General features: G+C 38.8%; 1 protein-coding gene across 5 annotated transcripts in view; it reads right to left on the bottom strand.

Annotated features, from left to right (window-relative positions):
* Window positions 1-6,070: 6,070 nt before the first annotated feature.
* Window positions 6,071-26,895, bottom strand: part of numb (NUMB endocytic adaptor protein) — a 153,857-nt gene continuing 133,032 nt past the window's right edge. For 2 of the 5 annotated variants that reach the window (XM_065225766.1, XM_065225765.1), the window contains 2 exons: window positions 10,315-10,563; window positions 6,071-10,256 (listed from right to left, as the gene is read on the bottom strand). In XM_065225766.1, coding sequence (XP_065081838.1) covers window positions 8,940-10,256; window positions 10,315-10,521 — 1,524 coding nt within the window. In that variant the 5' untranslated portion in view covers window positions 10,522-10,563 and the 3' untranslated portion in view covers window positions 6,071-8,939. Of the gene's footprint in view, window positions 10,257-10,314; window positions 10,564-10,681; window positions 11,286-18,516; window positions 18,588-19,051; window positions 19,174-26,895 lie in introns of those variants that run through there. The other 3 variants (XM_065225762.1, XM_065225764.1, XM_065225763.1) reach the window with 3 other exon arrangements.

Here is a 26,895-nt window from a genome sequence, read left to right as displayed (position 1 = left end):
TCCAACTTTCCCTGGAATCCGATCGAATGATTCTTTCATCTTCTCCCGCCAGTTTTTTCAACTTTCCCGGAACTTCAAGGATGCTATCAGATTTTTATTGTGGATCCACATTAGCTGCATGAACATTTAAGAAGTTCTGAATCTTCAGAAAAGTCCAGACTTTTGTGTAAGTTTAGATACATTAAAGACAGTTTCATTAACTTCTGTTAAAATTAGAAAACCTGAAAATTTCAGAAAAGTCCGGCGAACTCCAGTGAACTTAACATAACTTACTTAAGTTCATATATAACTTATATGAACTTAACATAACTTATATAACAAAGAACTTCAGGGAAATTTAATGGTTTTCATGAACTTTAGTGAAGCTCAGAGAACATCAGGACAGATCAATTAATTTCAATGAAATTGTTGAAATTATAAAGAAGTTCCGAAAAACTTCAGCAATGTCCTGAGGGGCGTAAGGGAAGTTACATGAACATTGTGATAACATTTTATGGAAATTTCTATTCTTTTGAATGGTAGTGTCGATAACTTTTAAAAATTAAAAAAAAATCTAGAAGATCAGAGAACTTCAATACTGATGTTACAATAAATTCAAGAAAATTGTGAGAACACTTAAGAGATTTCGTAATCTTCAAGAAAGTCCAGAGACCTTCAAAGATGATTAGAGATATTCCGCAAGTCTTAATATAATCAGGGAAGTTCCGAGCGCTTCGAGAATGACAAGAGAACTCCAAAACAGCCCCTAATTTCAGGAAAATTACAAGAACTTTTAAGGAATTTCGAGGAATTATGGAATATTCCTAAATGCATTTCAGGAATGTTTCAAAAACTTCAGGGAAATTGCGGAGTCTTTTATGAATATCAGGAAAATTTTGCGGACCTTTGGAACATTATGAATTATGTCCTCGTTTCATTCGACTGTTCCGTAAGCGCTCTGGCTTCCGACTTTCTTCAGATGTTTCTTCCAATCTACCTTAGGAAGTTTCTGCCAGTGTCTCCATGAAGTTTTTTTTTCGTCTTCTCCAGGAAGTTCAATTCATTCTCCCAGAAATTTCTTTCGTCTTCTTCTGGACGTTTGACCATAAGCCAAAGATTTTTTTTTTGTTCGACTTCTATTGGAAGATTTTTCCGAGCTTCTTCTGGCTTTCCCTGGAAATGGTTATTTCTGGAAATTTATTTCCGGTTTTCGAAACTTTTCTGGCTTCTTTTGGATGTGACATCCGATTTTTTTCGATAGTTTATTAAAATTTTCTAAATTCGTGTCTTGGTAGTTTCCCGGATGTTTTTCCAGCTTTTCTCGAACTTCATCCAGTAGAGCTTCTTTTGTCTTTCTCTGGATGTTTTTACAGCTCCATTTAGAAGCTTATTCAAACATTCCCCGGAGTTTTCTTCCGGAATTTTCCGATTATAGTTCAAAAGCTAAAATTTTGCTTTGATTGCCGGCTTTCTCAGTCTTAAAACACTGCAACGACTACGATGTAATCTGCCCGACATTTTGGCCATGGATTGTTGCTTTTTTCAAGGGAAAATATTGTTTGTAGTTATTGTCAATAGTTTAGTCGTTGTTGTGGCTGATTTTCCATATTTTGGTTTCATTTAATGATATTTAATTGAAAAAAACACTAATTGGTCACAATTTTGATCACCAATTGAGGACAACGATAATTTTAAAAGTTAAATTAAAAAATTAAAGAGTGTTTCAAGACTGAGAAAGCTGTCAAACAAAGCAATTTTCATTTTCGTTTTCAAAAACGGCAAAAATATAAAATTAAATTAATAGTAAATACCGATATAATACGAGGATAAATACCGATTTTTTAATACCTTTGATACCGATAAGCTTTAAAATAATCTGGCAACGCTGACGAGGGGATTGATTAAACGTACACTCAAAAATATTACAAAACGAATTTAGATTAAATTTTATGCATTTTATGCGTGCTGGTGAAGAGCTTTGTCCCGGCTGATTTCTACTGCGCCTGTGATCTGCTGTGCAGCATCGAAATTGTAAGTATTTTTTTTTAATAATATTCATAAAAAATAAACTAATCAAAAAAGCTTCCTGAGACAATTTTTATTTATATTTGAAAACAATAATATTTTCCATAAATAAAATAAAGAAGCGAAAAATCATTCTCTCGAATAAATCGTATCTATGCATTGAAAGTATATTTCGATTTATACTATGGCATGCATAAACCATTTTTATACTACACAGTTCGAAAAGTAGTGTAAATTTCTGTTCAATATGATGCACACAAATGGAGCATCATATATCATATAAGTTTACATTATATATCATGTAAAGTTCTAGCACAATTCATGCAATGTAGCAAATATTGTATACAAAAGCCCATCTTTGAAAACAACATTGTTTACAAGTTGCTCGGTTGTGTGAAATTAAATTTAAGTTTACGTGAATGAATGTTTACATCACAATTAAAATTCAGAATTTTTATCTGTGTAAGTTTTCATTCTCTCCCTTTATACCGACCTTTGCGTCGGTACGGAGAATTACGATTTAGCGTAGCTTTTATACTATTGGGATTTCAATATTTTTTGAGTGTACGAGAAGAGGAAGACGGACGGATTCCACGGAGACTGAAGGAGACGACGGGACAACATCCAGGAGACCAGGGCACAAATTCTACAATTGGCGACTTGGAGAACCGCGGAAGGTAAATAACACCGACAGATTTATGGATGCTCTTCGAAATAGGAAAATTATTCATCGATAGTGCCCGTTCTTTTTCTGTTTTCATGCGGTTTCGGTCTGTCAGAGTGTTGTGCTAGCTGAGCTTGGAACACTGTTGTTAGAGAAGTTTCGTGATAAATTTAGTGGTACGTTTTAAGGTTATGTTTTTTTTTTTTCGTCTTTCAATCTATAAAAAATGATGAACAATATCTGATACAGAAGCGAGAATTTTCGAAATTCTCCTTGATGGGTCAAGAATCAGTAGCATTCTCTTGGAGGTGGCGAAGGTCAATTGGACCTTCACAGAGAAGCGAGAATTTTTGGAATTCTCCTTGTTGGGTAGAGAATGTTTAGCATTTTCACGAGGAGCACGCAATGCAAAGAACCGATGAGTTGAAGTTAAAATGCAATCCAAAGTACTTAAAGTAATTAATGCGTTTTGAAGTAGTACTGACGGTAATTAAAGTAAGCTATCCGTACTTAATGTAATTAAAAGTATTGAAACTGTAATTAATGTACTTTAATAATTAAATTTCGTCTGTAATTAATGGACTTGAAAAGAAGTTAATGTTCTGCACTGTGCAATTAATGTAATTAAAGCAGTAGTTAATGGAATTAATTTAATTACAGCCGTTGCCTGCGTTGAAGTTAAAGGTTATTGCGTGCCCCTCGCTATCACCAGGAATGGTTCCAGTCACGGACCACTTTCCTGAGGAAGATCAAGGAAACCGTACGCCCCTGGCTGGACAGCCAAAATTACAAGGACCAGCGGATCATCTCAAGACTCCGGACTGCGAGGGGCACGCACTAGTCTTTCAATACTAAGCAGCCTGCTGACCAAATATTTAAAATCCTGTCATTACTGTTTTTATTATTTTAAATACACTCTTAATTTCATTAAATACTTTAATTACCAACAAAATTTTATATCTTATTTATTTTCAATACATTTAAATTATTATTCATTACAGTATTATCGTCCATTATTTGTTGATTACCTTCAATACGGCGTAAAGTATTTAAATTCAAATTAGTACTGTCTTCACAGCATTTAAATTACCACGATGTATTTAAATATCACTCAATTAGACCTGTAAGTGCGCGTCCCTTGGCTGCCAGGCTTCCATAATAGTATTTGCAATCCAACGCCTGCCGTCTAATAGTACGTTCAGACTACACAGTTATAACATGTTATAGCGCTATCTTGATGGTGGTTTCTGTGTTGCAATTATTTGACAACTGTTATAACATGTTATAACTCTCCAGTCTGGACAGCGTTTAAGAGGGGTACGTTCCTGGTGTAGCAGGGACGGGATGCACCAGATCCCGCCAGCCTGTCCGCAGCTTCTTTTCAGGGAGCACCGAAGTGTCCGGGGATCCACGTAAAGACGGTTGAAGGTAGGGCGTACCGTGTAATGGCTTGTATCCAGGGGTGGCTCGGGGCTTCGGCTTCCAGCGCTTGGATGACGCTGTGAATCAATTAACACGAATATCAGTTGATCTGCCTTAAAGGAGTGATGGCTGCGTCTAGAATAGCTTCGGCTTCAGCAGAAAACACGGAACACTCCTCGTTGCAGTGTTCGAACCGACCCAAGAAGCTCTGCAACAGAAAGTCTCAAAGCTACAAAGTTATCTCCGGCTTGTAATCCACTCTTAATCCGCTTATCTATTTTGACGACGTTTGATCGCCAACTCTTCTCTCCATGCCAGTGGACCCTGGCCACCGGGGGGAGGTCACGGTTGGCTGCAGTGCGGATGGCTCTGTTTCCCTCGTTGAGGAGAATAAGACCCTTTCGTTCCCGGATGTCTTAGCAGCGAGATCAGCGGCTTTCGTAGCAATGGCTGCAGCAGATCGATAGCGGAAAGGGAGGATCCCGATTTCCACACATACGGCGTCTGCAGGCGTGGAAGGGAGAAGGCCGGATACGATGCGTATGTAGGTATTGTATACCGGAGCGAGGATGTGGTACAACTATATAATATTAGAGAAAAGCATTTGTAACTGGTACATGTAATGTGGCATAATCAGGGTTTTTATTAAATTAAATTATGTAGAATTTTTAAGACAGTTGAGTCATGTTAAATGAATTGGGGGAAAAAACCATACCTCCCAACAGTAGCTCTTAGGCCGGCGCTGGTGGTTTAGTGGTAAGCGTTACTGCTTTCACATTTCAATGGGTCTGGGTTTAATCCCAGCCAAGGTCGGTGGGATTTTTCATAAAAATCTTTGGTCACGTCTTCCTTCGCAAGGGAAGTAAAGCCGTTGGTCCCGGCCCATGCGTGTTGTTGAATGGGTGCGATATTCTACGTAGGTGTGGAAGCTGCTTTTCTGCACATTCGAATGCCATCTATATTGCGGAACAGAGACCGCAATGAAAAATGAACAGTAGCTCTTGGTGAACTCATCTAAACCAAATCTTTCTCAACCTTTCAAACAATACAAAGCACCATCATTTCATTTAATATCTGTTTTATTCATGTCGTCAATATTGTATGTACTTCACGGCTCAATATTATGTCAGTATCCTTATATAGTTATCAACAATGCAATAAATTGGTACCAATAGTGTCGTAATCGGGAATTCTTGCTTCTTTTGTTTTGTTCTTATTTAGACCCTCGTAATTACGACAACCCGCGCAACATGGAAAGCGTTTCAACGTGTGCTTTGTTCATAACTCACCTTTTTTTCTTTGTCTCGAAGAGGGGTTATCCGTACTTCTGTATAAAGTGCGTGTATGTATAATTTACTTTCACAGGATTTTTTTTTTCTTTTGCATAAATAATCAGTTTAGTTTTACCATTAGTGGTTAGGACTAGTCGACGATAGAGTAAACTTACTACACAGGCGTTTTTTATCAAAGCATTTTTTTCTCTTTTGTTTGATGATTATTTAAACATCTTTATAGGTACAATTCAAGGTAAAAATATGTCTATACCTTCATAAAAATAATCACATTTTTCTTAAATCTTCTTGTTTAATAATAATCCGTTCATTGGTGAAATGATATCCATTTTGGTGGTAAATGCAAGGTTCGAATGCATATTCAGGTGATAAGTGGTGTATAACGATAAATAGCTCTGACTGAAGGCTTGTGGTTAAGGTGCCCAAAAATTGATATGTCGCATATATTCGATTAACCCTATGTCTTATGCGTATGCGGTTTATGAAGTTGAACTGAAATGAGGAAATGTTGCAAATTGAGGATGATGCCCTGGTTGACATGTGTTCCGATGACTCGAACCAAGACCTGGAAACATTTCACCCTATGGAAATAATTCATGTGCTAACAACTTTCTACCGATAAGATTAAACAAAGCCAACGAAAAGCAAAGGAAATGATGGATAAAGCAAAAATAAACATAGAAAATCATAATTTTACAAGGCATTTATTTGTTTCTAGAAAGTACACTTACAACATACTGGAAATTATAATACAAGATCTTGATTCACTGTACATCCTTGTGTGGATATTACTGTGGTAGCTGGGTTACTGTTTTAATTTAATATACACTATAGCATTTGACCGATCAAACTATAAAATTTCAATGGAATTTTCAAAAATTGCTCCAAAAGAAGCTGCAAAACATCATATGTCATACGAGGATGACGCTTTCGAGTCGTTGCATTTCCATTTTTTATACTTGCCAGCTTACAACACTGTTCAGAATGTAAAGTTTCATTTTCAAAAGGAAGCTGTTTAATACCGGGAAATATGTACACATCTATCTACATATTAAACACTAAAATAATTCCGCACTACGAACGAATATTTACACAATCAAAACTGCCACTAAGTACACCATTTAATACTCTCCAAATAAAGCAAATCTCCCTGTTGCCTGTAAAATGTATGGTCATTCTATAGAAGTAAAATCAACAGCATATTCGTTTCATGCGCGAAATCAACTTCCCTCGAATACTTCACTTAGGCGTTAACCATCATTCCGGTAATAATATAATATGTATTTGACGATGGTTTGAATGTTCTATACATTGATCACAATACTCTGGTTTTGATAATAATATTCAACTAATTTCACGATACTGCTCGATTGCAGTTATCAGCTAAGGTTTATCTGACATATTTTGTATTCGCTAATGTGGATTTTTTAAGTACTTTTTATGATCTCATTTCAGTTATTTTTAATTCTCATACATGGTCGATGAGAATAACTCAGTAACTGAGTCGAATTCAACTCAAAGTTTCAAAAAGTGGGGCTACTCAGTATGTTAGTAAACAGTAAGTTTGAGTCAAATTCGACTTAATTTTGAGTTGCTCTCATTGGCCGTGAATTGACTTAGTGATTTTTCTTACATTCAAGAAGTTTTAGGTACCTGGAAATGGTAAACCCCACTTTTTTGCAATTTTGAGTCCAATTCACCTCAATTTTGAGTTACTCTCATTGGTCGTGTAACGTACAGTTGAAAGCTGTACCCATGCTGTCCGTCGCAGACACCACCGGAATTGCTGTTATTGTTGTTGTTGATGTTGTGTTGCATACCGTCTCGGGAACGGATGGTATGTAGGGAGGGTGGGTGTGTTTGTGCACTTAATCATAGGTTCCGCTTCATTTTTCTCTATGCTGGGTGTTTCTGTGTGAGAATTTAACTACAAAATATTTAGCTCCTACGGGTAAGATTTGATCTGGTAATGTTATTCTACTATACGGTATATTGGAATACGTCTATAAGGTGTTTGTTTTGAATTCTTCATTTGTTTTCGGTGAAGTGGTGTAAAGTGCTAAGTTGGGTAATAATTGTTTGTTCTCGATTTCTATTCCTTCTTCTTATTCTTTTTCTATTAAGGTATACAGATATATAGGTAAAGCTTTCAAAGCTGCATTTTTGATCTGATTTAGCATTTCATAATCTTGTTTGATCTCATTCTGCGCATGGTTCTGATAACCCTTTCATCTAATATGTCTTTATTCAAACAAATTCAGATAATTTTTACAGAAAATCTGTTTCATGCGGCTCGAATTTGCAACAATTTCGTGTACAAATTGTTTGTAGGAAGGTTGGTTTTTTTCGAAATTACATCCGGCCAATCTTCCTTTATGAAGCCAATTCACACTGCAATCTGGTTGTAAAACCGTTGGTTTTACCAGACAACGTACGATATATGGTAAAACCATATATTGTACAATAAGACTACAGTGTGTATTGGCCACATTAGGGAAGAACCTCTTTTTTCAGATATTCCAGAGATTATCTAAACTATCAATTTATTTACCAAGCATTCTTTTAAGGGGAAAGTCCATTGAGCATGACTTCAATAAGTCTAGCGTTCTAAACCTCACTGCCACATCCAAAAGGGAAATACAAGGTTCTATTACAGATTTGCTTGAAAAATATGCATAATTTGCAATGTTTCACGACATGAACAGATTCTGTAATGTAGTCGCCCGATGTTTTTTTTTTATTATTTTATAATTTTATGCCTGTTTAATTTTCTAACAAAGTTCAAAAAATCATCTCGTGAAGGTTTTATTCCGAAATATGCATTCTAAGAACTTGGTTGCACGCTGCAGTCCATTGCAAGAATTGCCATTACATTTGTTATATGAAACATATGCAGAGGATGTAATAAATCCAGCCTTGCATTGGATGTAACAGAAATTTATTTGCGTGTAGCTCAAGATTTGTCGTCTAGCACACCGTTTGAAAAAAATCTGTTAATTTCTGAAACATTGCGCACACATTTGACGTAAATTTACACTAAAAATCATGATAACTTAAGTAAAATATCGTGAAAATGGGCAATATGGTATAGTACAAATTAAACAATTGTGTTAGTTACACCAAGTATAGTTGTAAATACTGATCGGGACTGCATAAAATATGGACTTCGTTGATCTCACTAAAATGTACAGTACAAGCATTATGTTTCCAAAAACAAGCTTATATTGAAGATATCATCAAGTAACCACTCAGTAAGTCTACAACGCTTCCCCACAAATCATTTGTACACTGGACTTCCGCTACAAATCCTAACCATTTCAGGATTCACGTTATACTCGCCTCACAAAAACCCTAACCTTCGACCAACGAAAAAAAAAACTAAATAAATGCTATCAGAATGTTTGAGTAGTTTTGAGTAAGTACTATCGGCCTTCCGGTTCGGCATCACTTCGAGCAACTTCCTACCGGGTTCCGTGGGACCCCTCCTCTAAATTTAAACACTGCCTAATAGTTCAAGCACCATTTGCGTCCTCAGCCCGCCACCCGCTCGCCAGGTTTCACAAGTGCACCTGAAAGCTTTGCGCCGGAGGCTTCGGTGGTGAAATGAACGGATTGGTACTGTGGATCTCCGGCTTGGCCACGTCGGCCACCCACTCGGCATCGAATGGGTCGGTCGCGTTGAGCGACTTGGTCCGGGAGTGCAGCGTCAGAGTACGCCGCGGCGAAGGGGACACATTTTTCACTATCTGCCCGAGCCACTGTTCCGGCTTGGGTAGTGGCGAGGCCGTTTCCACTGGAACTACTTTCTGCGGGGAGGGGCCGGTTCCGATATTTGATGCGGAAGATGAAGAGGCCAGTATGCTGTTGGAGGCGACGGAGCTACCGGTTAGGGTGGAGCTAAGTGACAGATCTACCGTTTGTTGCTGTATCGGGGACAACGAACGTGGAGGAATCGTCGGTTGCGAGAGGGTGTTGGAACTGGGCGCATAGACGTTCGGTAAGGGGTTGATGGAGCTGGTCGCTGCTAGATCGGCTGGACTAGTAGTGGATGACATATTTGTTAGATAGCTACCAACGATTGCTGCACTGGTTATGTTGCTAAGACTATTTGCCTCCTTTTGCAGATAGAAATCATCTGCATCGTTCTTGGTGAGTAGAGAAAGTCCTTGACTTAGTTCCTGACAGAGCTGACTGACGGTATCCGTGGGCGGTTGAGGAGAGATTTCGGGAATTGGAGAAACGGTCGTTCGATGTGGTGTAGTTGGTTCCAGGAAAGCTCGTTGTCTTTCAGCATTGGACGGAAGATCATTGATTCTGAGCGACATTTGACGCTTGAATGGTGAGGCCGCGCCAATCTGAGTGAAACCCCGGAAACTTCCCTGACGTTCCAGCATCGAGGGCGTAGCGTGTGGTCGCTCAATGGCGAACGGATTGAATGCTTTGGACCCATTATTGTTCTGAGTCGGAGCTACCACGGCAGTATCAGCGTTGGCCAGTCTTTCCGTCATTGTTTGCTGTCGGAACGAGCCAGTACGGGTGAAGGTCGAATTCTTCATATCGAAAGTCATCGTTACACCACATTCCTTATCACGACGTTGCTTCCGTTCCAAACACACGGCGAACGCGCACCCAACGGCATGCGACAGACGTTCTCCAGTGTCCTTGCTGGCTAGGAAACCGTGACACATCCACCGCCTCGTGGTACCATCTCGGCAGATGTAGCTGAAGCCACGATCCGTGTTACGATCCGGAGCACAAAAGCTAACCTTTTCGATTGTCTGGTCGACAATCAACCCCTTGGTATCCTCTTCCACTACCCGTAATCCGTCTCCACTGACATGAAGCTGAGCCCGAATTGCACGACGCCGGGAATTCTAGAATATAAATCAAACGTACAGACTATTGATTTCGCATCAAACACTTCAAACCTACCCTCAGAACTTTGAGCGCTTCTTCGCACACTTGCATACCACGTGACTCGAACACCTCGACGCATCCCAAATACTTTACCGGAAAGGTGCAGGTGGCAGAGCGCACGGCTTGCTCATCCGCTTGCCACTGGTGAGGTTTCGCCGCCTCCGGAACGCGATCCTTGCGCCGGCGGAACGAATCTCGGAATGATTTTCTCAAACGATCCATCTTCTTCGGCGATCGTTTGCTATGTCGAAAGGAGGCAGATTTCTGTGGAGTATAAAAATTACGCATTAAATCACATATATTACAAGAACTGAATATTATAGAATCATCTATTAATAAGTATGCATCAGTCGCAAACAAATGGAGTATTCATGGTACCAACCGTATTCTTGACATCACCAAAAGTCCCTCGGGTGAAGCCCCGCTCCAGCGGTTCATGCGAAGACGTTGAATTCCCCATTGCTGTGAGTGCTCTTTCGTTGATAATAAATTATTTATCAAACTTAAACTTTACTCCCGTTCTCAGGCAGCTTAACAGAAAAACAATGACACTAAGGTCCAGTATAGAAAAAAGCAGGAATTTAAAAAATTCTAAGGCTGATTAATTATCACATTCATGAGATTTCGCTTCGATATGTCTCTCTGTTGTCAACTCTCTCTAGTTGATAGGTGCCAGAAACGCAAGTCGATGCTTCTACGAGACCAATTGACTATTATGGCACGGCGTTGACGACGATGACGACGGCGGTGACAGCAGCTGAGGAAACGCCAGCACCACCGGAGTCATAGAGGAATTGAATCTATTGCCGTATCGAGAGTCGTGCGTCTCGTTGACCTTTTCTCCGCTTCTGCCGTCTGCTTGCAAGATGATGCTGCTACACGGCTACTCTACCGGTTTCTCCTGTGTTCCAGTCTGCCTGCTTGCCTTCCTGGATTACCGCTGACGTTCTTCAATAGTACAGCCGCAGGGCAGCAAAACGCGTAAACTGTAATGACGAACGATGACCATTAGAAATAAAATTTGCCGTGGCACGCACTACGCTCTGCTGGGTGGCTTTCGAGCGAGCACCGCGCCGCCAACGGGAGCTACCGGTGAGCTTGAACTAGTTGGGGACTGAACTGGAAAGTCTGATGTTAGCAAGAGCACGCAGAGTGGTTAAGGAAGTGCATAGATGTAGAACAACTGGCTCCGTGCGGTTTAGAACGGTTCGTTTTTAGAGTAATTAGCCAATATAATTCAACAGAGTTGAACGTGTTCAGGTTTTGTGCCTAATGATGATCTATTAGGAAGGTATGTGCAATTATGAGCTGCCACAGGTGTGAACAGCTCTCGCGCCGTTGTACAAAGTACAACACAACAAATAACATTAAAAACCTACTGACTTTGGAACTCGCTCAACGTAAAATTCAACATGTTTCATGAAATTTAATACCCATGTCCAATAGACCAAAACTTGAAGAATATTTTGGAGAATATAAGATCCCAAGAAGTGCCATCAAGCAGAAAATAATATATATACATAGAAATGATTACTGACTTCGGTAATTTTGATCGGACTTTCAACATCTTAACTCTTCTCTAAAAATCAGGCATTTTAATTCATCAGTTTTACAGCTTCAAAACAACGAAACCTTCACCACAATGGCAAGACTCGATCATAAGGCCGACAGTGTGTTTAAATTAAAACTTTGGTGCAACAGCTTTTGAAATGAGATTCAAAGTTTTACCGATCGTTCAGCTATTTAAAGTTCGGTAAAAAATTACCGAAGTCGGTAATAATTTCTAGGTGTGAACTGCACGGCGAATGAGAACGACCCAAATTTTAGTTTAATTAACTGATAATCGAGTTTTGAGTTTAATTCACCGATAATCGATGACTAAAATTGCCTCATGGTTTCCTGGAAAACCCTGCCTGTGAATAAAACCTTACGAATTTACACCTATAATTTTGTTATCTCAGAGTCTCCACAAATCCACCAGAATCATTATTGGTATAACCTTCCCAAGTAACATTGCAAGCTTTATAGAGGTTTTATAGCATTCTACAAACCTAAATTGTAGTCTACAGAACCCTCATAAAACCAAAATTGTTATTTGGATATTCTCCTAACTTCGTCTCAATGACAGGTTTTTTCTCTGAATTTGAAATGTCATCTACAACAACCGTGCATATTTAAATACTACTACCAACATTCCATAGCACGCCACAAATATTTAAAATACAGTTAAAAGTAAGCTCGTCAATCATACAAAATTGGATAATATTATTATTATTATTTAGCTTTATTTAGGAGGCTTTCAATTGGATAATATTGCATTCCTATGCAAATTGGTATCGACGGCACACGGCAGGGCCTCCCTTAGCTCAGTCGGAAAAGGCACAACTACAAAGCAAGACTATGCTGCAGGTGGCTAGGTTCGATTCCCGGTCCGGTCTAAGAATTTTTCGGGTTGGAAAATTTATCGACTTTCCTGGGGATAGAGTATGAATGTACTTGCCACACAATTATACTGATGCAAAAATGGTACAGGCATTGAAGGCTCTCAATTAATAACTGTGGAAGTGCATCTACAACACTATGTTGAGAGGGCGCAATGAGCTAATATGCGATACGTAATAGCTATAAATGCGATGAAGAAGAAGGCACATAACAACTTCGCTGCGTTGGTATGAGAGAGACAACTAGTACTTTTGCCTCTCTTATACCATCGTAAATCCCGCTCCATGCACGATGGAACTTCTTTATTAGGCAAGGTGCACAGCACACTGTTGTGGCGCCGCTGTGACATCTGCAAGCATGTCAAAACATCAAGGCGGCGCTCGCCGATCGACATGATGTCTTGATATGTTGTATTATACCATATTGCCGCTGCAGCAGTGAGGGGGCGCCTGGTCTTAGATGTGGTCAATAGTGCACTCTCACGGCAGAAATATTATCAATACGTCCATCAATTGATGGAAATATGTATTCATATCATCAATATTATTGTCAATAATTCCCTTTAGCGCCAATATTTGCATCAATATGATTGTCAACACTTTTGAGCGGTTATGGCATAATCATTAGCAAATTGATATTTTTACGCTCTCAAAATCACGCGTGATATTGGAGCAAAATATAATGCTTGATATTGATTTTGCAAGCTCCTTTGATATTGCGAGACTATTCACAACGTGTTAAGTTGAAACTGAGAGTTGAATCGACGCAAAAATGATTCCGTTGCACCTCGTTTTCTTAGAAAGAGACGGTATAATAATGCTACTTCTTATTTCTCCTTACCGATGGCAGACACGAAGCGGTTGCTGCCAGCCGTTATGGAAGTTTCGGTTGCGATCGGGTGTAAAGCCAAAATCATGGAACTCAATCTCACCACAACTTGGTGCGTGATCTTCTTCTTTGGTGAGATTTGATTTTTTGATATTTTCCCAACACTGCTTTTGAGTAGGAAAGATCACTACTTAGTCGTAATCGCCCATTTCCGTTCTATCGATCAGAAAAGATCAATAATATCAATTATTTCACCGTGCACAAATCAATAATAGGTTTGTTCCGATGCGTTAGTTCATTAGCTACAACATAAATCCTGTTAGAGCGCATTGTATGAACATTTATGCTTATTGTTCTCAAAACCAAAGAAGCGTTCCTAGCGAATCCCCTGTTTCTACGTTTATCCGTAGGACGAAGAAAATCTAATGCCATTTCAATGTGTTAGGATGGAATTCAAACTAGTAGAACGAATTTATAATCAAGAAGCAGTGTTGTATTTTAAACAATATCTCAACAGTGTGTAACTCTTTATAAAATCCAAAGGTACGTATAGAAAGGTGAATAAATTTGCTAGTCATTTTTGACAGAAACATTTCATTTTTTGTTTAAAATCGTTCAGAAAAGAGAGGTAAAGCGCGGGTTGTGCTTAGTAGGACGAAAATTAGATCAAAACCCCTATTCACAAAATGTCCGTGTGGTGTAATAAGTCTTCACGGTACAACATGTGTGTGAAGTTCACCAATGTTTTACTTGTTGTATATGTAAACTGTGCTAAATAAACTTAAGAATTTCATATGGCTCGACTTATGAACGACACATATGAATTTCATAAGCGTGACTTATGAATGATTTTCGTCTATCGTGAGGTAGCTCTTATATGCCTTTATCTATTTCATTTACCCAAGCGTTGAAAGAAGAGTGGTCAACACACGGGCCCCGTAATCGCAACTTCTATGGTTTGGTTCCAGTCTGCTGCGTTTTTATATATATTTTTTTTGTCAGCATTATTTTTTATAAGGCAAATCAATGAAATTCATACCGATTTCTTGTGGCTAAAATTCATGAGTAGTTACTACGGAATTCCTTTACCTCAGTGTACAAACGTATGAGTGGGTACGTGGGTGTAAACTTGTTCATTGCGTTTCTTAATACGAAAAACACATATCGTATAACGTCTGACAGTAGATGATGCGATGACCCTCTCATCTCCTCTTTGAACTTAGGTTATTTCTAAATTCTGGCTAGTTATGATTGGTGAGCATATTGCCAAATCGCACTTGCTTGGCTTCAACATCCAAAGTCCACCCAAAGTTCAGGTTGAGCAATTCGTACTCAACCTTGATTCCTCCCCTTGTGTCATCCCTCCGGAGGATAGAATCACATTGGAAAAGATTTGCTCAGCGCTGAAATGCACCAAAAACATGAAGGCCCCCGGGTTTAACGGAATATTCAACCTAGTATTGAAAAATCTTAGCATGAAGGTTCACTCTCTGCTGGCTGCTGTCTTCACCAGATGCTTGAACTGCACTAATTTCCAAGTATCTGGAAGACAGCGAAAATCATACCTATCCGCAAACCCGGGAAGGACCCAACGCTAGCTTCAAGCTACAGACCAATCAGCCTCCTTTCAGCGCTGAGCAAATTGTTCGAGAAACTTATTCTCAATCGTTTGCTCAAGTTTGTCGAGGAACACAACATTCTCCATACGGAACAGTTCGGGTTCAGGAAAGGCACTCCACAAATCATCAGCTAGTACGGGTGATGAATAACATCCGAAGTAACAAGTCTGTATCCAAGTCTACAGCCATGGCATTGTTAGACGTTGAGAAAGCGTTTGACAATGTCTGGCACAATGGGCTTGTATACAAGCTTTGTAACTTCAACTTTCCTTTGCATCTTGTTAAAATCACCCGTAACTACCTCCAGCAAAGGTTGTTCAGTGTATCGTTGAATGGTTGCAATTCAAGCACATTTTCCATCCCATCAGGTGTTCCGCAAGGAAGTCTGTTGGGCCCTTTGCTATACAGCATCTACACTTCCAACATTCCTCCCTTGGGTGACGGTTGCGTGTTATTTCTGTTCGCAGATGATACCGCTATAACCGTCAAGGGAAGGATGCCTCGTGAAATAACAAACAAGCTTCAACGATGCCTTGACGCCTTTGCTGATTATGCCACCACGTGGAAAATCAAAATCAATGCTTGCAAAACCCAAACAATACTGTTCCTCCATCGGAAATCTCCCAAACTAAAACCAGCTCCCTCTTGTACTGTAATCATGGATGGCACAAGGGTTGAGTGGTCCGCCGAAGTAACCTATCTCGGGATGTTGTTTGACGAAAAGCTCCTATTCCGCTCGCATGTGGAGAAAACCGTAATCAAGTGTTCCGCCTTGGTTAGGTGTCTGTATCCGCTGATTTGCCGTTGATCCCGCCTCTCAAGGGTGAACAAACTGGCTGTCTACAAACAAATCACCTGCGATCCTCTACGCAGTTCCGGTGAGGGGATCATGTGCTCACACTCACAGGAACAAAATCCAGGTTGCTCAGAACAGAGTGCTTAGGATGATCCTTGATCGTCCCTTTGACACAAGAATTTCAGACCTCGACCAAGAGGCGAACATTCCAAAATTAGATTTCAAAATTGATGACATTAAGACTAGGTTTATCCAGAAATGCAATACATCAGAACATGCTTTGATAAGCAATTTGTATATAGTAGGTTAATTGTAGTTGTAAATAGTAGTTATAAGTAGTCTCCTTTTTCAAATTCAAAACAAACCAATCCCATCAAGGTGGTCATACTCTAATAACAGGCCTGATAGGACTAGGAACTGTAAATAATAATTAAAATTTCTAATGTACTAAAGTTGAAAAGACGCATCTGTGTCACTTGATAATCCATACATGTAAACCAAACAAATACAATAAAGATCATTTAAATGTCAAATGTCAATAAGTCCTTAGTGGGAATGACACTGATATGGACTGTACATTGTAGTCAAAATACATATCTGTCATGGATACCAAAATTGATTAAGTGGTCATAATCTGGCAGCTTCCCTGGGGGCTGTTACTGAACGACAAACGAGTGTCAAATTGTCTTTAATATGAAAATTCAATATGTTTTTTTTTTTCCTTTGGTTTGTTTTTTCCGTTTATCTTGTTTTCCGTGCTGAGCACCAATGCTACCGACGTGCCAAGAAGACAGCTCCCACACCTGGACCCTACCTATCGACCCATCAACTCATGAACCGGGGACCCACGGCTTTACTTCCCATCCGAAGGAAGGCGTGATCAGAGATGTTATGCCTCAGAACATCCCGGCGGCGCCGACTGGGATTGAACCCAGGCCTGCTGGGGTGAGAGGTAATCACGCTTACCACTACACCACCGGCGCCGTTACCGCCGGTACTTTCTTCACTAATGATAGATATTGTTTATGAGTTCTGATGCGTCTTCAAGTTTTGCTTATTCAAAAAAAAAAAATTAGAAGCTAAATAAAATATATACATCGTTGGCTTATAAAAAATAATAACGTCGGCTTATCAAAAACGACCACGGCAGCGTGCCGACTAACAATCGTCTCCGTGTGAAAAAAATATACATTTTAATTTTGTTTTCAGATAATAAGTAAATTTAAAGTTAAAAAAACAACACTGCAAAATCTGTATGCTGTTTACTAACATAAATCTTATATTTGAACAAGTGTTTAAATAACTTTCAAAAACGTCGGCCAACAGTAAAATATATCCAGCTTTCTCTAAATTTGGTGACCCATCTAGGAGCACCCACTCCTGAAACGCTGCCCTATGTAAATTATTTATCTTGGAATATTTGGCGCTTATTTTTGTCCATATGTTTTAACTAGAAATATATTCCGGTAATGATTTCGCGCAGAGTCATTAACCTCTCCATACCTCATGCTATGTGCATCATTAAAACCAGTGTATATCTTACACAATAACACACCAAGTAGAAGGTTACGGGATCACTTTTCAATATTATTCGGAAAGCGGTTGTAGTTACTTTAATGTAACTAAACACACGTAAACAATCCAAAACCAGAAAAGTAACTTTAAACGATAATATTTGCGTATGTTGAAACATACAGACAGTTTTATTCAAGGTTCCTCTTGTTCAAATTATTCTTAAAAGTAGAAAACTTAAGGGGCGAGCTGAAAAAATAGTTGCGACTAGCGAGAAAGTTGCCTTTTGAAATAAGTTGAGCGCATCATATTTACTTTTAGAACATATACAAAATGTATATATAATTGTTTGCTATACTAGATACATTTTCAGCCTTGGGATGGTTCATCTCTTTATGCAAAATATGTGTTAACAATTGTTGCTCAAAATTCAATAATCGTTGATGTTTTTAAGGGTACTTATATAGCTTGACTAGTCCGTTTAGCCAGAACTTCCACTGCAGGCTAGTCGAGAGGACTTCTTGAAAATTTAAGTTCAAAACAAATTAAGCGAGCACTCACAATCCTTGGATCAAATGAAACACCGGATTGGTCACACTACATTATTCTTTTCACTTTGTTTCGATAGGCACTGATCACTACCATTCAAACGATGAATCATCTTACCAATCACTACGCAACGTATCTCGTACCGGTGCTGAGATGCGCTGAAAAAACACAATCCAGCGATGATTCACTAAACAATAAGTAGAATACCAATCATACGATCCACTGCAAAATAAATCCAAGCTCTGCATTATAAATCACGTAGGATTTGTTCAGCTTCCTCTGGCCTTTCAACGCATATCTTCTCACTGATTACGAAGAATACGCCGTAAACAGCTCCCGATCATAACTAAACGCATTTAAATTAACCAAAACAAGTATTAAATACACCAACTTCCGGCTCAGTATTCCGGTTCCTTTTCATTTAAAATCACATCAGATCTTCCATGAAGGCTCGCTATTTATGGTTCGTACCTCTTCATCCAGCACTTGTCTGAGAAGACTCGATTTACTTTTCACTTTTCCTATGAGCGATGTACGTACTCGTGCATACGTACAAACGATATAACAGTGAATCAATCACACCCCTTAAAATTTAGGTAACTAAATATGGAGCATAAAAAAAACATGAACAAAAAATAACAGGACCACATCCACAGCTTCCAGTCACTCGGTGTCTCACAACAAGTCACGCTGCAGCTGCCACACAAATTCAGTCACTGCGTGTACTCAGCGAGGTGACTCAGTGAGTTTCGATTTTTTTTAGATAAAAAAAATGCACTTTTTTCAATTCATTGGCGCTTGCTTTCACATTCCCGAAAGGAAATCATAAACAACACCAAAATTAATTTGAGGCCACTTAACGGTTACCAGGTCTCCCCCTCTCTTCCGATTTTAGAACCAGGAACTCGTAATGTGAGAAAATTAAATTCTAATCCACTCTATGTCGCACTCCAGTTGAGGTTATGACAATTCCCACGATAAATCATTCATAATATAAGACACTTACACTAGAACAAGAAATTTCAAAAACCGAAACAAAAATCAATCACGATTGCACTAATCTAGAGAACGTCACCGAAAATCCGCGCACGCTGGGACGTCACTCCTACCCGAGTACAAGAATCCCAACTGACATTATTACCATGGGCAACAGGAAAAATTCCTTCTCATAAAGAAGTGAACGACAAGCACTACTCTATACTACTTCCATAACGAAACGCTGTTAATGTGTACGGTTGCGTCGCGACAGCCTCAAAATCCCCGACTGTTGAGGTGACGGCATGGACGGCATACCTCTACCCTGCCTACCTGGCTGCGCCTACTGCGAATGCGATACAGAAAGGTACCATTGTTTGCGGATGGAATTTTAGCCGGTGTTATTGTTATCTGGATTCCTTGATATCTGGTTTGTTGGTAATAAAGATACCCACGGTGTCACAGGTAGAATAACATTATTATAAAATAATTAGTATTGCTGAAACACCCACCAAACGAAATCTTAGGTGCCCCTCTTTCGTTTGACGCTAGTTTTAAAATGTTCTATCGGGGGTCATTTTTCCTTACGTTGTTTTGGACTTCAATGGTTCAAGTTTTGGACGTGATTTACAGATAGAACATTTCCATACTAGTCTCATATAAAAGGGGTGACGTTTGTGGATGTTTAAGCGATACCGATACGATCAGGCTGCTAGGAATTGGGAAAAAGGCATGCCGGCTAAAACTCCATCCGCAATCAACGAAACCACTCTGTATTATGATGAAAGCCATTCGGTCGAAATGCCTCCTTCTCGCTCTCACTGACTGTATCCAAACCGCACCGGTGGGATGTAGTGGTATGTTCGTCGAACACCTCACCAAAGCAGCGTTCTATAACGGTAACCGATAACCGATACAACTACCAGCGAGCTAGCTTTACCTGCCTACATCAAATGGAAGAGGGAAAAGCGAAAAGCTGGAACGACTCGATGTGGTCGTGGAGATCTATTTTCTCACGGCGGAACCATGCCGGAACCAATACACACCTGGAATCGAACGTGTTTAGGTGGTGAAGTGATTGCATGCTTTCATCGAAACCTAATGGTCAAAACAACACTGCCTCTACCAATCTACCTACTAGCCGTCACTTGGAAATGTCTTGCGAGCGGTGCGCGAAGGTAGATTGGGAATTAAAACTGGTAAAAGTTATTCACGCTCGCTGCCGCGAAGCAGTGATGGTCAACGGGATGTGGATAATTTTGTGGATACTTTGTTGTTGAGATGGACACCAGTTTAGCGAAGAAAAGCCTCGAGGTGACGGGAGTAAACGGTGAAGGTCACAATTTTCTCTAAACTCAATTAAGGTCGACTAGAAGGTCGATTTCCGGACACTTATTCCATAAATCCGGACAAGTTGAAAGTTGATTATCACTGCCTACTATGCTCAAAATAGCACGTAAATGTTATCGTGGGACCGTTCTGAATCATCACACCTAGGGGAAATGGCTCTAATGTTGCCCTATGGATCTAATATTGGGCCCATCGCTAAAAATCTGATATTTTTCAATTATTAAAAATCGGATACACATTGTACTGGGATTTAGAATGATCTCTAGGATCTTGATGTTAAAAAAAATTCAAGATACAGGAACATTTAAAAATATACATGGCAAATTTGATGAAAAGTCCAAAGTATTTTTGAAGACAATTCAATAGGAATTCGCGGTATAATTTTAACAGATATTATTGAAAAGATTTCTACGGTTGTTTTGGCTGAAATTCTAAAGTAATTCCGAATAGATTGTGAAGCGAATTCTGAACATCCTCATAAGTCTTTGAAATCACTCAATAATTTTCTGCGAACTGTCAATAATTCTCACTTTATTTTCAATGCATAATTCTCTCCAAAAATATCCTTTGAAAAATTCCTCAGATTTTCCATGGATCTTTCATTAGAATTATCTGAATATTCACCATAAAACTGCATTGGAAATGTGTTCCGAGATACCTAACTTTAAATTTTCCTCAGAATTTCCTTGTCGTATTTTGGATTTTCCTAGGAATTCAAATGAAACTCTCATAAGAGTAATGAATTATTCGCAGGATTCACTTTGAATTAACTTTGAATTCACTTCTCAATTTCTCATCAAAATTCTGAACAGATGAAATCCCAATAGACATCAAACGCGATATAGGGAGCATGCATTAAGTACATACTTCAAATTAATATGTGCTTGTTATGACAACAAGCATGATGCTGTGATAAAATTGGAGTTGTTTCTTTGCTCATCAATCATTAAACTATCAATTTATCTTATTATTATTTTTCATTTCATTAATCTTTAATTGCTACCAAATGTACCGTAACAACAATAGTTTAGATGACCATTGTCATAGTAATCATTTTTTTTTTCACAGTCTAAAAACACTAAGCTTTCCCGTTTTTTACCCGTTTCCATTACATGAAATTATATTTTCAAAACCAAAACCAAAATGCAAAATTAACGACAAAAAATAATCAAACTTATTTTTTATTTATTTTTTTAAGAAAATTGAGATTTGGATTTATTATCAAAATCAATCCAAACGTGCGAAAAATCTGGTTTTAGTTTGCATCGGATCTAACAAGTTTATTTCGGACAAGTTATCTTCATACCAGCACTGGCAAATCGTCCACTTTATGCAAAAGAATGATTCCTTTTTGTGCATTATCCTTGACCCTTTTTCAAAACAAAAAATACCGTTGCTTAATGCTTATACACATTTCTAGCTTACATAACAAAAATTATGAAATCACAAAACGCACAAAGCAACTTATAAATGAACTAGGGTTGAATGTAGCTGAAAGCATTCCGCAAAACCTTCGCTACCGAAGGTAAAAGTCTAGAAGAAGATTGCAAAAATTCAAACGACTTACGTGGATTGTGGTACTAGATTAAATTAGTAAAACGATACTAAACGATACGATACTAAACGCAAATATGCGTTTCGGGATATCTAAACAGACAGCCACACTTCAAACAACATACAAGATTAGGTTCGTTCTAGAATTCCGATCACGAAGAATGATCAGCTAGAGATTCTTCATGAAGAATATCAATCTAGATATATTCGTCATTGAGTGGCATCGCTTGCGAAGAATGATTATTGGAATCGTGTTGCTGCCAACTTGTGAAAGAGTGACGCATGTGTGAATTGGTGCATTTTGGTACTTCAACGAATGAAGAGAAGGTACACGGGAAAAAATCCGATCCCCGAAATGAGAAAAATGACTCATGATTTCATGAACAAAGTGTATTTTCATGTTATGAAAATACACCATGAATAATATTCATGATATCATAAGCAACTTTTGCGTAACGCAGCAAACATTCCCAAAATCATGAATCATCCGAGTTGAAATTATGATCTAAATTCATGGGTTTAACTTTTAACCAAAAAATGTAAAAATAATAAAATAAAGCATCAGACTGGATTCGAACCAAGAACCTTGAGATAATTAAACCCATTCTTTGACCACTAGACTATCAGTACTTGTATAAGGTAGAAGACAAAAGGCGTATAAAAGATACCTATGTAGTGCGGTTTATGAACACGGTTTGCCAAGTACGTGTAACGTTTGTAGCGGTCTTAATTCCACTGCATTATGAAACCATGAATTTCCATGACGAAATCATGAATCATTGTTACGATTTCATGGGATGGCAAGTTTTTTCATTTCATGATTTTTTATTCATGAAAATGGAATCTGATTTGTTTCCGTGTAGGAGAGGCGAAATACCACGAATCGCTTTGTGAAAGAGAGCGTTCACACACGAAGAATAAGTATAAGAGAACTAGGGTAGGTGTTCCAGTAATAGTGGTGTACGTATAGTTGCGGTATGGAGGTTGTCCCGGAATAGTGAGGAGGATCCGGATAATATTATTTTTCATCGGTAGCTCTCGTAAAATAAAGCATATTTGCATATTTCAAACTAAAAATTAGCCCAAAAATTACCTATAGTTGCGGTAGTGTTCTTATAATTTTTCTATCAAAATACGTATATTGACGTATAACAATTGTGTGTACATCGTATATTTATTGTTTAATTAATAAAATGACTTAGTACCTCCACTACTGGCTAACCCACCCTATAGTGAGTGACGATTCATTGCGATAATCAGCAACAATGAAGCACCCTAGTGTACATGGACGTGCCGCTTCTTATGCAAAACGTAGGGGCACTGGATGAATTCCTGTTCAAGCGGAAGGCCCAGAAGGAGCTTGTAAAGCAACCGGACGAGGATTAAAAGCAAAACTAAATGTAGAGTTAAGATCCTAAACAACACAGCAAAAAATAAATTTTAATATTACATCCAAGAGGATGCACTTCAAATGACACGATTGAAGTGCATTCACTTTGATGTGATATCAGAATGATTTTTTTTTTGCTGTGAAGAAGTGATGCTTGATAAGTCCGCAAAAAAGTTACGAAAAAACCTCGAAAAACACAAATGAAAGTCAGCTGATACGTTCTGCCTAGAGGCTGCGTTATGTACCATTGTCCCTTACGCCCAGGACAAAGAACAATCAGTTCAGATAAGGCCTGTACTCAAAAAAAATGCACCAGACAAAAGTGTTCGCCAAAAATTTATTTTAAGTCGGATTTTCTTGAAACTTTCAGGGAATGAACTAATACATATGGATTATGTTTCGGCATAATAACTTTATTCAATTTATTTTCCATCGCTGAAAGCCCACACCTTTCCCTTAAGACCCCTCATTACATTTTGTGCAATGGTGGAGCCGACCTTTTTGGTCACTTTCATCCATTGTTTCTTCAATTCCAGCTCGTTCTTAAACACCGTGGACGATTTTCGAACTTTGGCCTTCATTATGGCCCAAAATCTTTTCACCGGACGAATCTCTGGTGAATTTGGGGGGTTGGCGGTTTTTGGTACAAACACAACGTTATTGTCTCTGTACCAATCCAACGTCGATCGCGCGTAATGGCATGATGCCAGGTCCGGCCAAAATAATGTCTCGCCTCCGTGGGACTGCAGGAAGGGCAACAGACGCTTCTGGAGGCACTCGGTGCGGTAAATTTACTCAGTTTACCGCATTGGCATATGGCCTGCCATTAGTATTTTTTGACGAATTTGTCCACTTTCTTCTTCCTTATGTCTTCCGGAACATCAAACCGTGATTTGGCAACGTAGAACTCCAGCCCCGGTATCTGCTTTGCGTCTGCCTTGATGTAGGTTTCGTCATCCATAACCACACATATCGGTTTCGTTAACCACTCTCGATACAGCTTCCTTGTGTGGGATTTGGCCGCCGTGTTTTGTTGATCACGCCGGTTCGGTGCCTTCCGGACCTTGAATATACGAAGCCCAGCTCGTTTCATGGTTTGCTGAACGAACCAGGCGGAACACTTTGCCTTCAGAGCCGCGTCGCGAATCGAAAGGTTCGGATTACGCTTGAAATAATCCAACAACTTCCGGGTCTTCGATTTTCTTCCACTTTCAGCCCGCCACTCGGTCGTCTGGGACTCCTTAAACGATTTTACCACCCGAGACACAGTTGTATGGGTGATTTCCAGTTGTCTTCCGATCCATCTCATGGTCGCAGTCGGATTTTCCATGACGGTGCGCAAAATTCTCCGGCGAATTTCTTCTTGTTTCGATGACATCTCAATAACCACTGAACCGATTGTTATGAAATTTTGCACATGTAAACAATTCATTCGAAACTAGTTATACCCAGATTTTCATCAATATTTACCGACGGATAAAAAAGTTACACACGGATAAAAATGGTGAATTTTTTTCGAGTTCAAGCCTTAGTAGGCAAGGTAACAGAGGAAGTAGGGAACGACGAGGTATGACGTAAAGTTTAACCAAAACTGTTTAAAATTTCCACGATTAATTTAGTAAATACTGACCTTTAAAGAACTTTCCATACTTGATTTTCAGGAAATTTCGTTTTCGGTGTTTTATCACGAACCAAAAAAACACTAAATAATGAATAAAAAAAATGTGGAGTAAGGCCTGCCACCCTAGGGGTGAGACGGCCACATGGAATATCATATGATCCTGGCCATGTAAAAGGTTACTGTCGTTGCCATAATTGGTTAGAGAGCAGTAGTACATAATTTTCTCACTATGCACTAGACTGATGCAAAATTTGAAATTTTTGCTCCACAGAGCACAAACGGTTCCAAATTGGGCCCTGATTAGGCTCTTAAAATTTGAATTCATTTAGTGAGAAACTGACTTGGCACAAACCATTTGAAGTTTAAATGGGAATTACTATGGAGAAACCATAATTTCGGTTCATATCTATCTCAAAATTCACCAGATCACTCTACTTTAAAAAATGATAACTGAGCTGGTTGAACATTTTCTCAGCTACAACTTTGTTGGAGACCATTTTTCGATCAAATGTAAGGAACAAAAGTTATTAATGATTCAAGTAACTGATATCTTGGCTCAATCAAATGTTCAGCAGGCAACATTGGCTACTATGTCACACTGCAGAATACAGTGTTGCCCACAATACAGTTGCTTAATCTTGCCATAAGATTATCAATCTCTTAAACAATTAATAACTATTTAATTTGACGTTTGGCTGAAAAACGATTTTCTGCAAAGTTGTAGCTGATAAAAATTCCCATAAGAATAGCAATAGAATTTGTTAACATTACAATATGTAAAATGGCTGGAAGACAATGAACAAAAAGTTTTGTTTTCCCATAGTAATTTCCATATAAACTTCAAATGGTTTGTGCCAAGTCAGTTTCTTATAAAATGAGTTTAAACTTTCGGAGGCTAATCAGGGCCCGATTTGAAACGGTTTGAACACTGTGGAGCGAAAATGTCAAATTTTGCATCAGTCTACTATGCACGCTAATGTACAAGTCAATTTTCGGTATAAAATAAAGTAAATTCAGAAAATGTTCGTCTTCGGGAAAGTTGTTCAGCTCACAAGTGTCTTCTAATTTGCTGTCTAGTTAGTTGAGAATTATCTTACTACGCGACACTAGTATGTGTGTGGACTTCTCGTAGACGTCCTGGCTCCGAATATAGTGAGGATTTCAATTTATATCTTATAGAAATAGGAGGTTAACATGTACACTAGCGTCGCGTAGTGAGAGAATTCACCAGTTGAAATGCCTTGATGATCTTACTTATAATGCCGAAAACAGAAGCTTCTTAGAAATCCAGAACCTAGTTTTATGAATTCACTGCTCGATGTTCCGGACATAAAACGGAACGGATAAACATATTTGTAAAATTAATCATTGGTTTCTAAGTTAGTTAGTCATTAAGTGATAAAATTTTCATATTAATATACAATTAATATCCCAAAACTTCCAACAATCGCTGTCCAAATAACACCGGCTAGTTTTATGCTTATAAATAAAACCGCAGTCAAATACGAATATGAATGAAGCACGTCCACGACGCTTATCGAAGTCAATTTCAAGAAATTTGCAAACGCGCAAATTTGTTAGGAAGCCATCGGCCGATTATTTTCTATTCCTGCAAGAATGGCGCCATCAAATATCCACCAGCCGGTCGACAAATTCCAAGGTTGAATTGGCCTATACAACCATAAATAGAACAACTAATCACTCATAACCGGTCACTCTACTACCGGGGCGCACTCGCGCTCTCTGTCTCTACCCTTCTGTTTTACTCCCAAAGTCAAACACAAAGTGGGTGTATAGCGTTCGATTCGTTTGTTTTCTCCACACTCGAACGTAGCTACTTACCAGGTCAGCGATGCCACAAATGCAGATTTTTTATCACGAAAAAAGGTGGGACCCCCATAAGGTACTTTAACAAGTTTGTTAGCTCAAAAATAGTTAATTTTTTGAAACTATTGTCTGA

This window comes from Ochlerotatus camptorhynchus, unplaced genomic scaffold, assembly GCF_037179485.1.
Source record: "Ochlerotatus camptorhynchus isolate MF236.1 unplaced genomic scaffold, CSIRO-AGI_Acam_v1.1 ptg000233l, whole genome shotgun sequence".
NCBI classification, from domain to species: domain Eukaryota; kingdom Metazoa; phylum Arthropoda; class Insecta; order Diptera; family Culicidae; genus Ochlerotatus; species Ochlerotatus camptorhynchus.
Note: the sequence above shows the minus strand (reverse complement) of the source record. Positions and strands in the feature narration are given on the sequence as shown.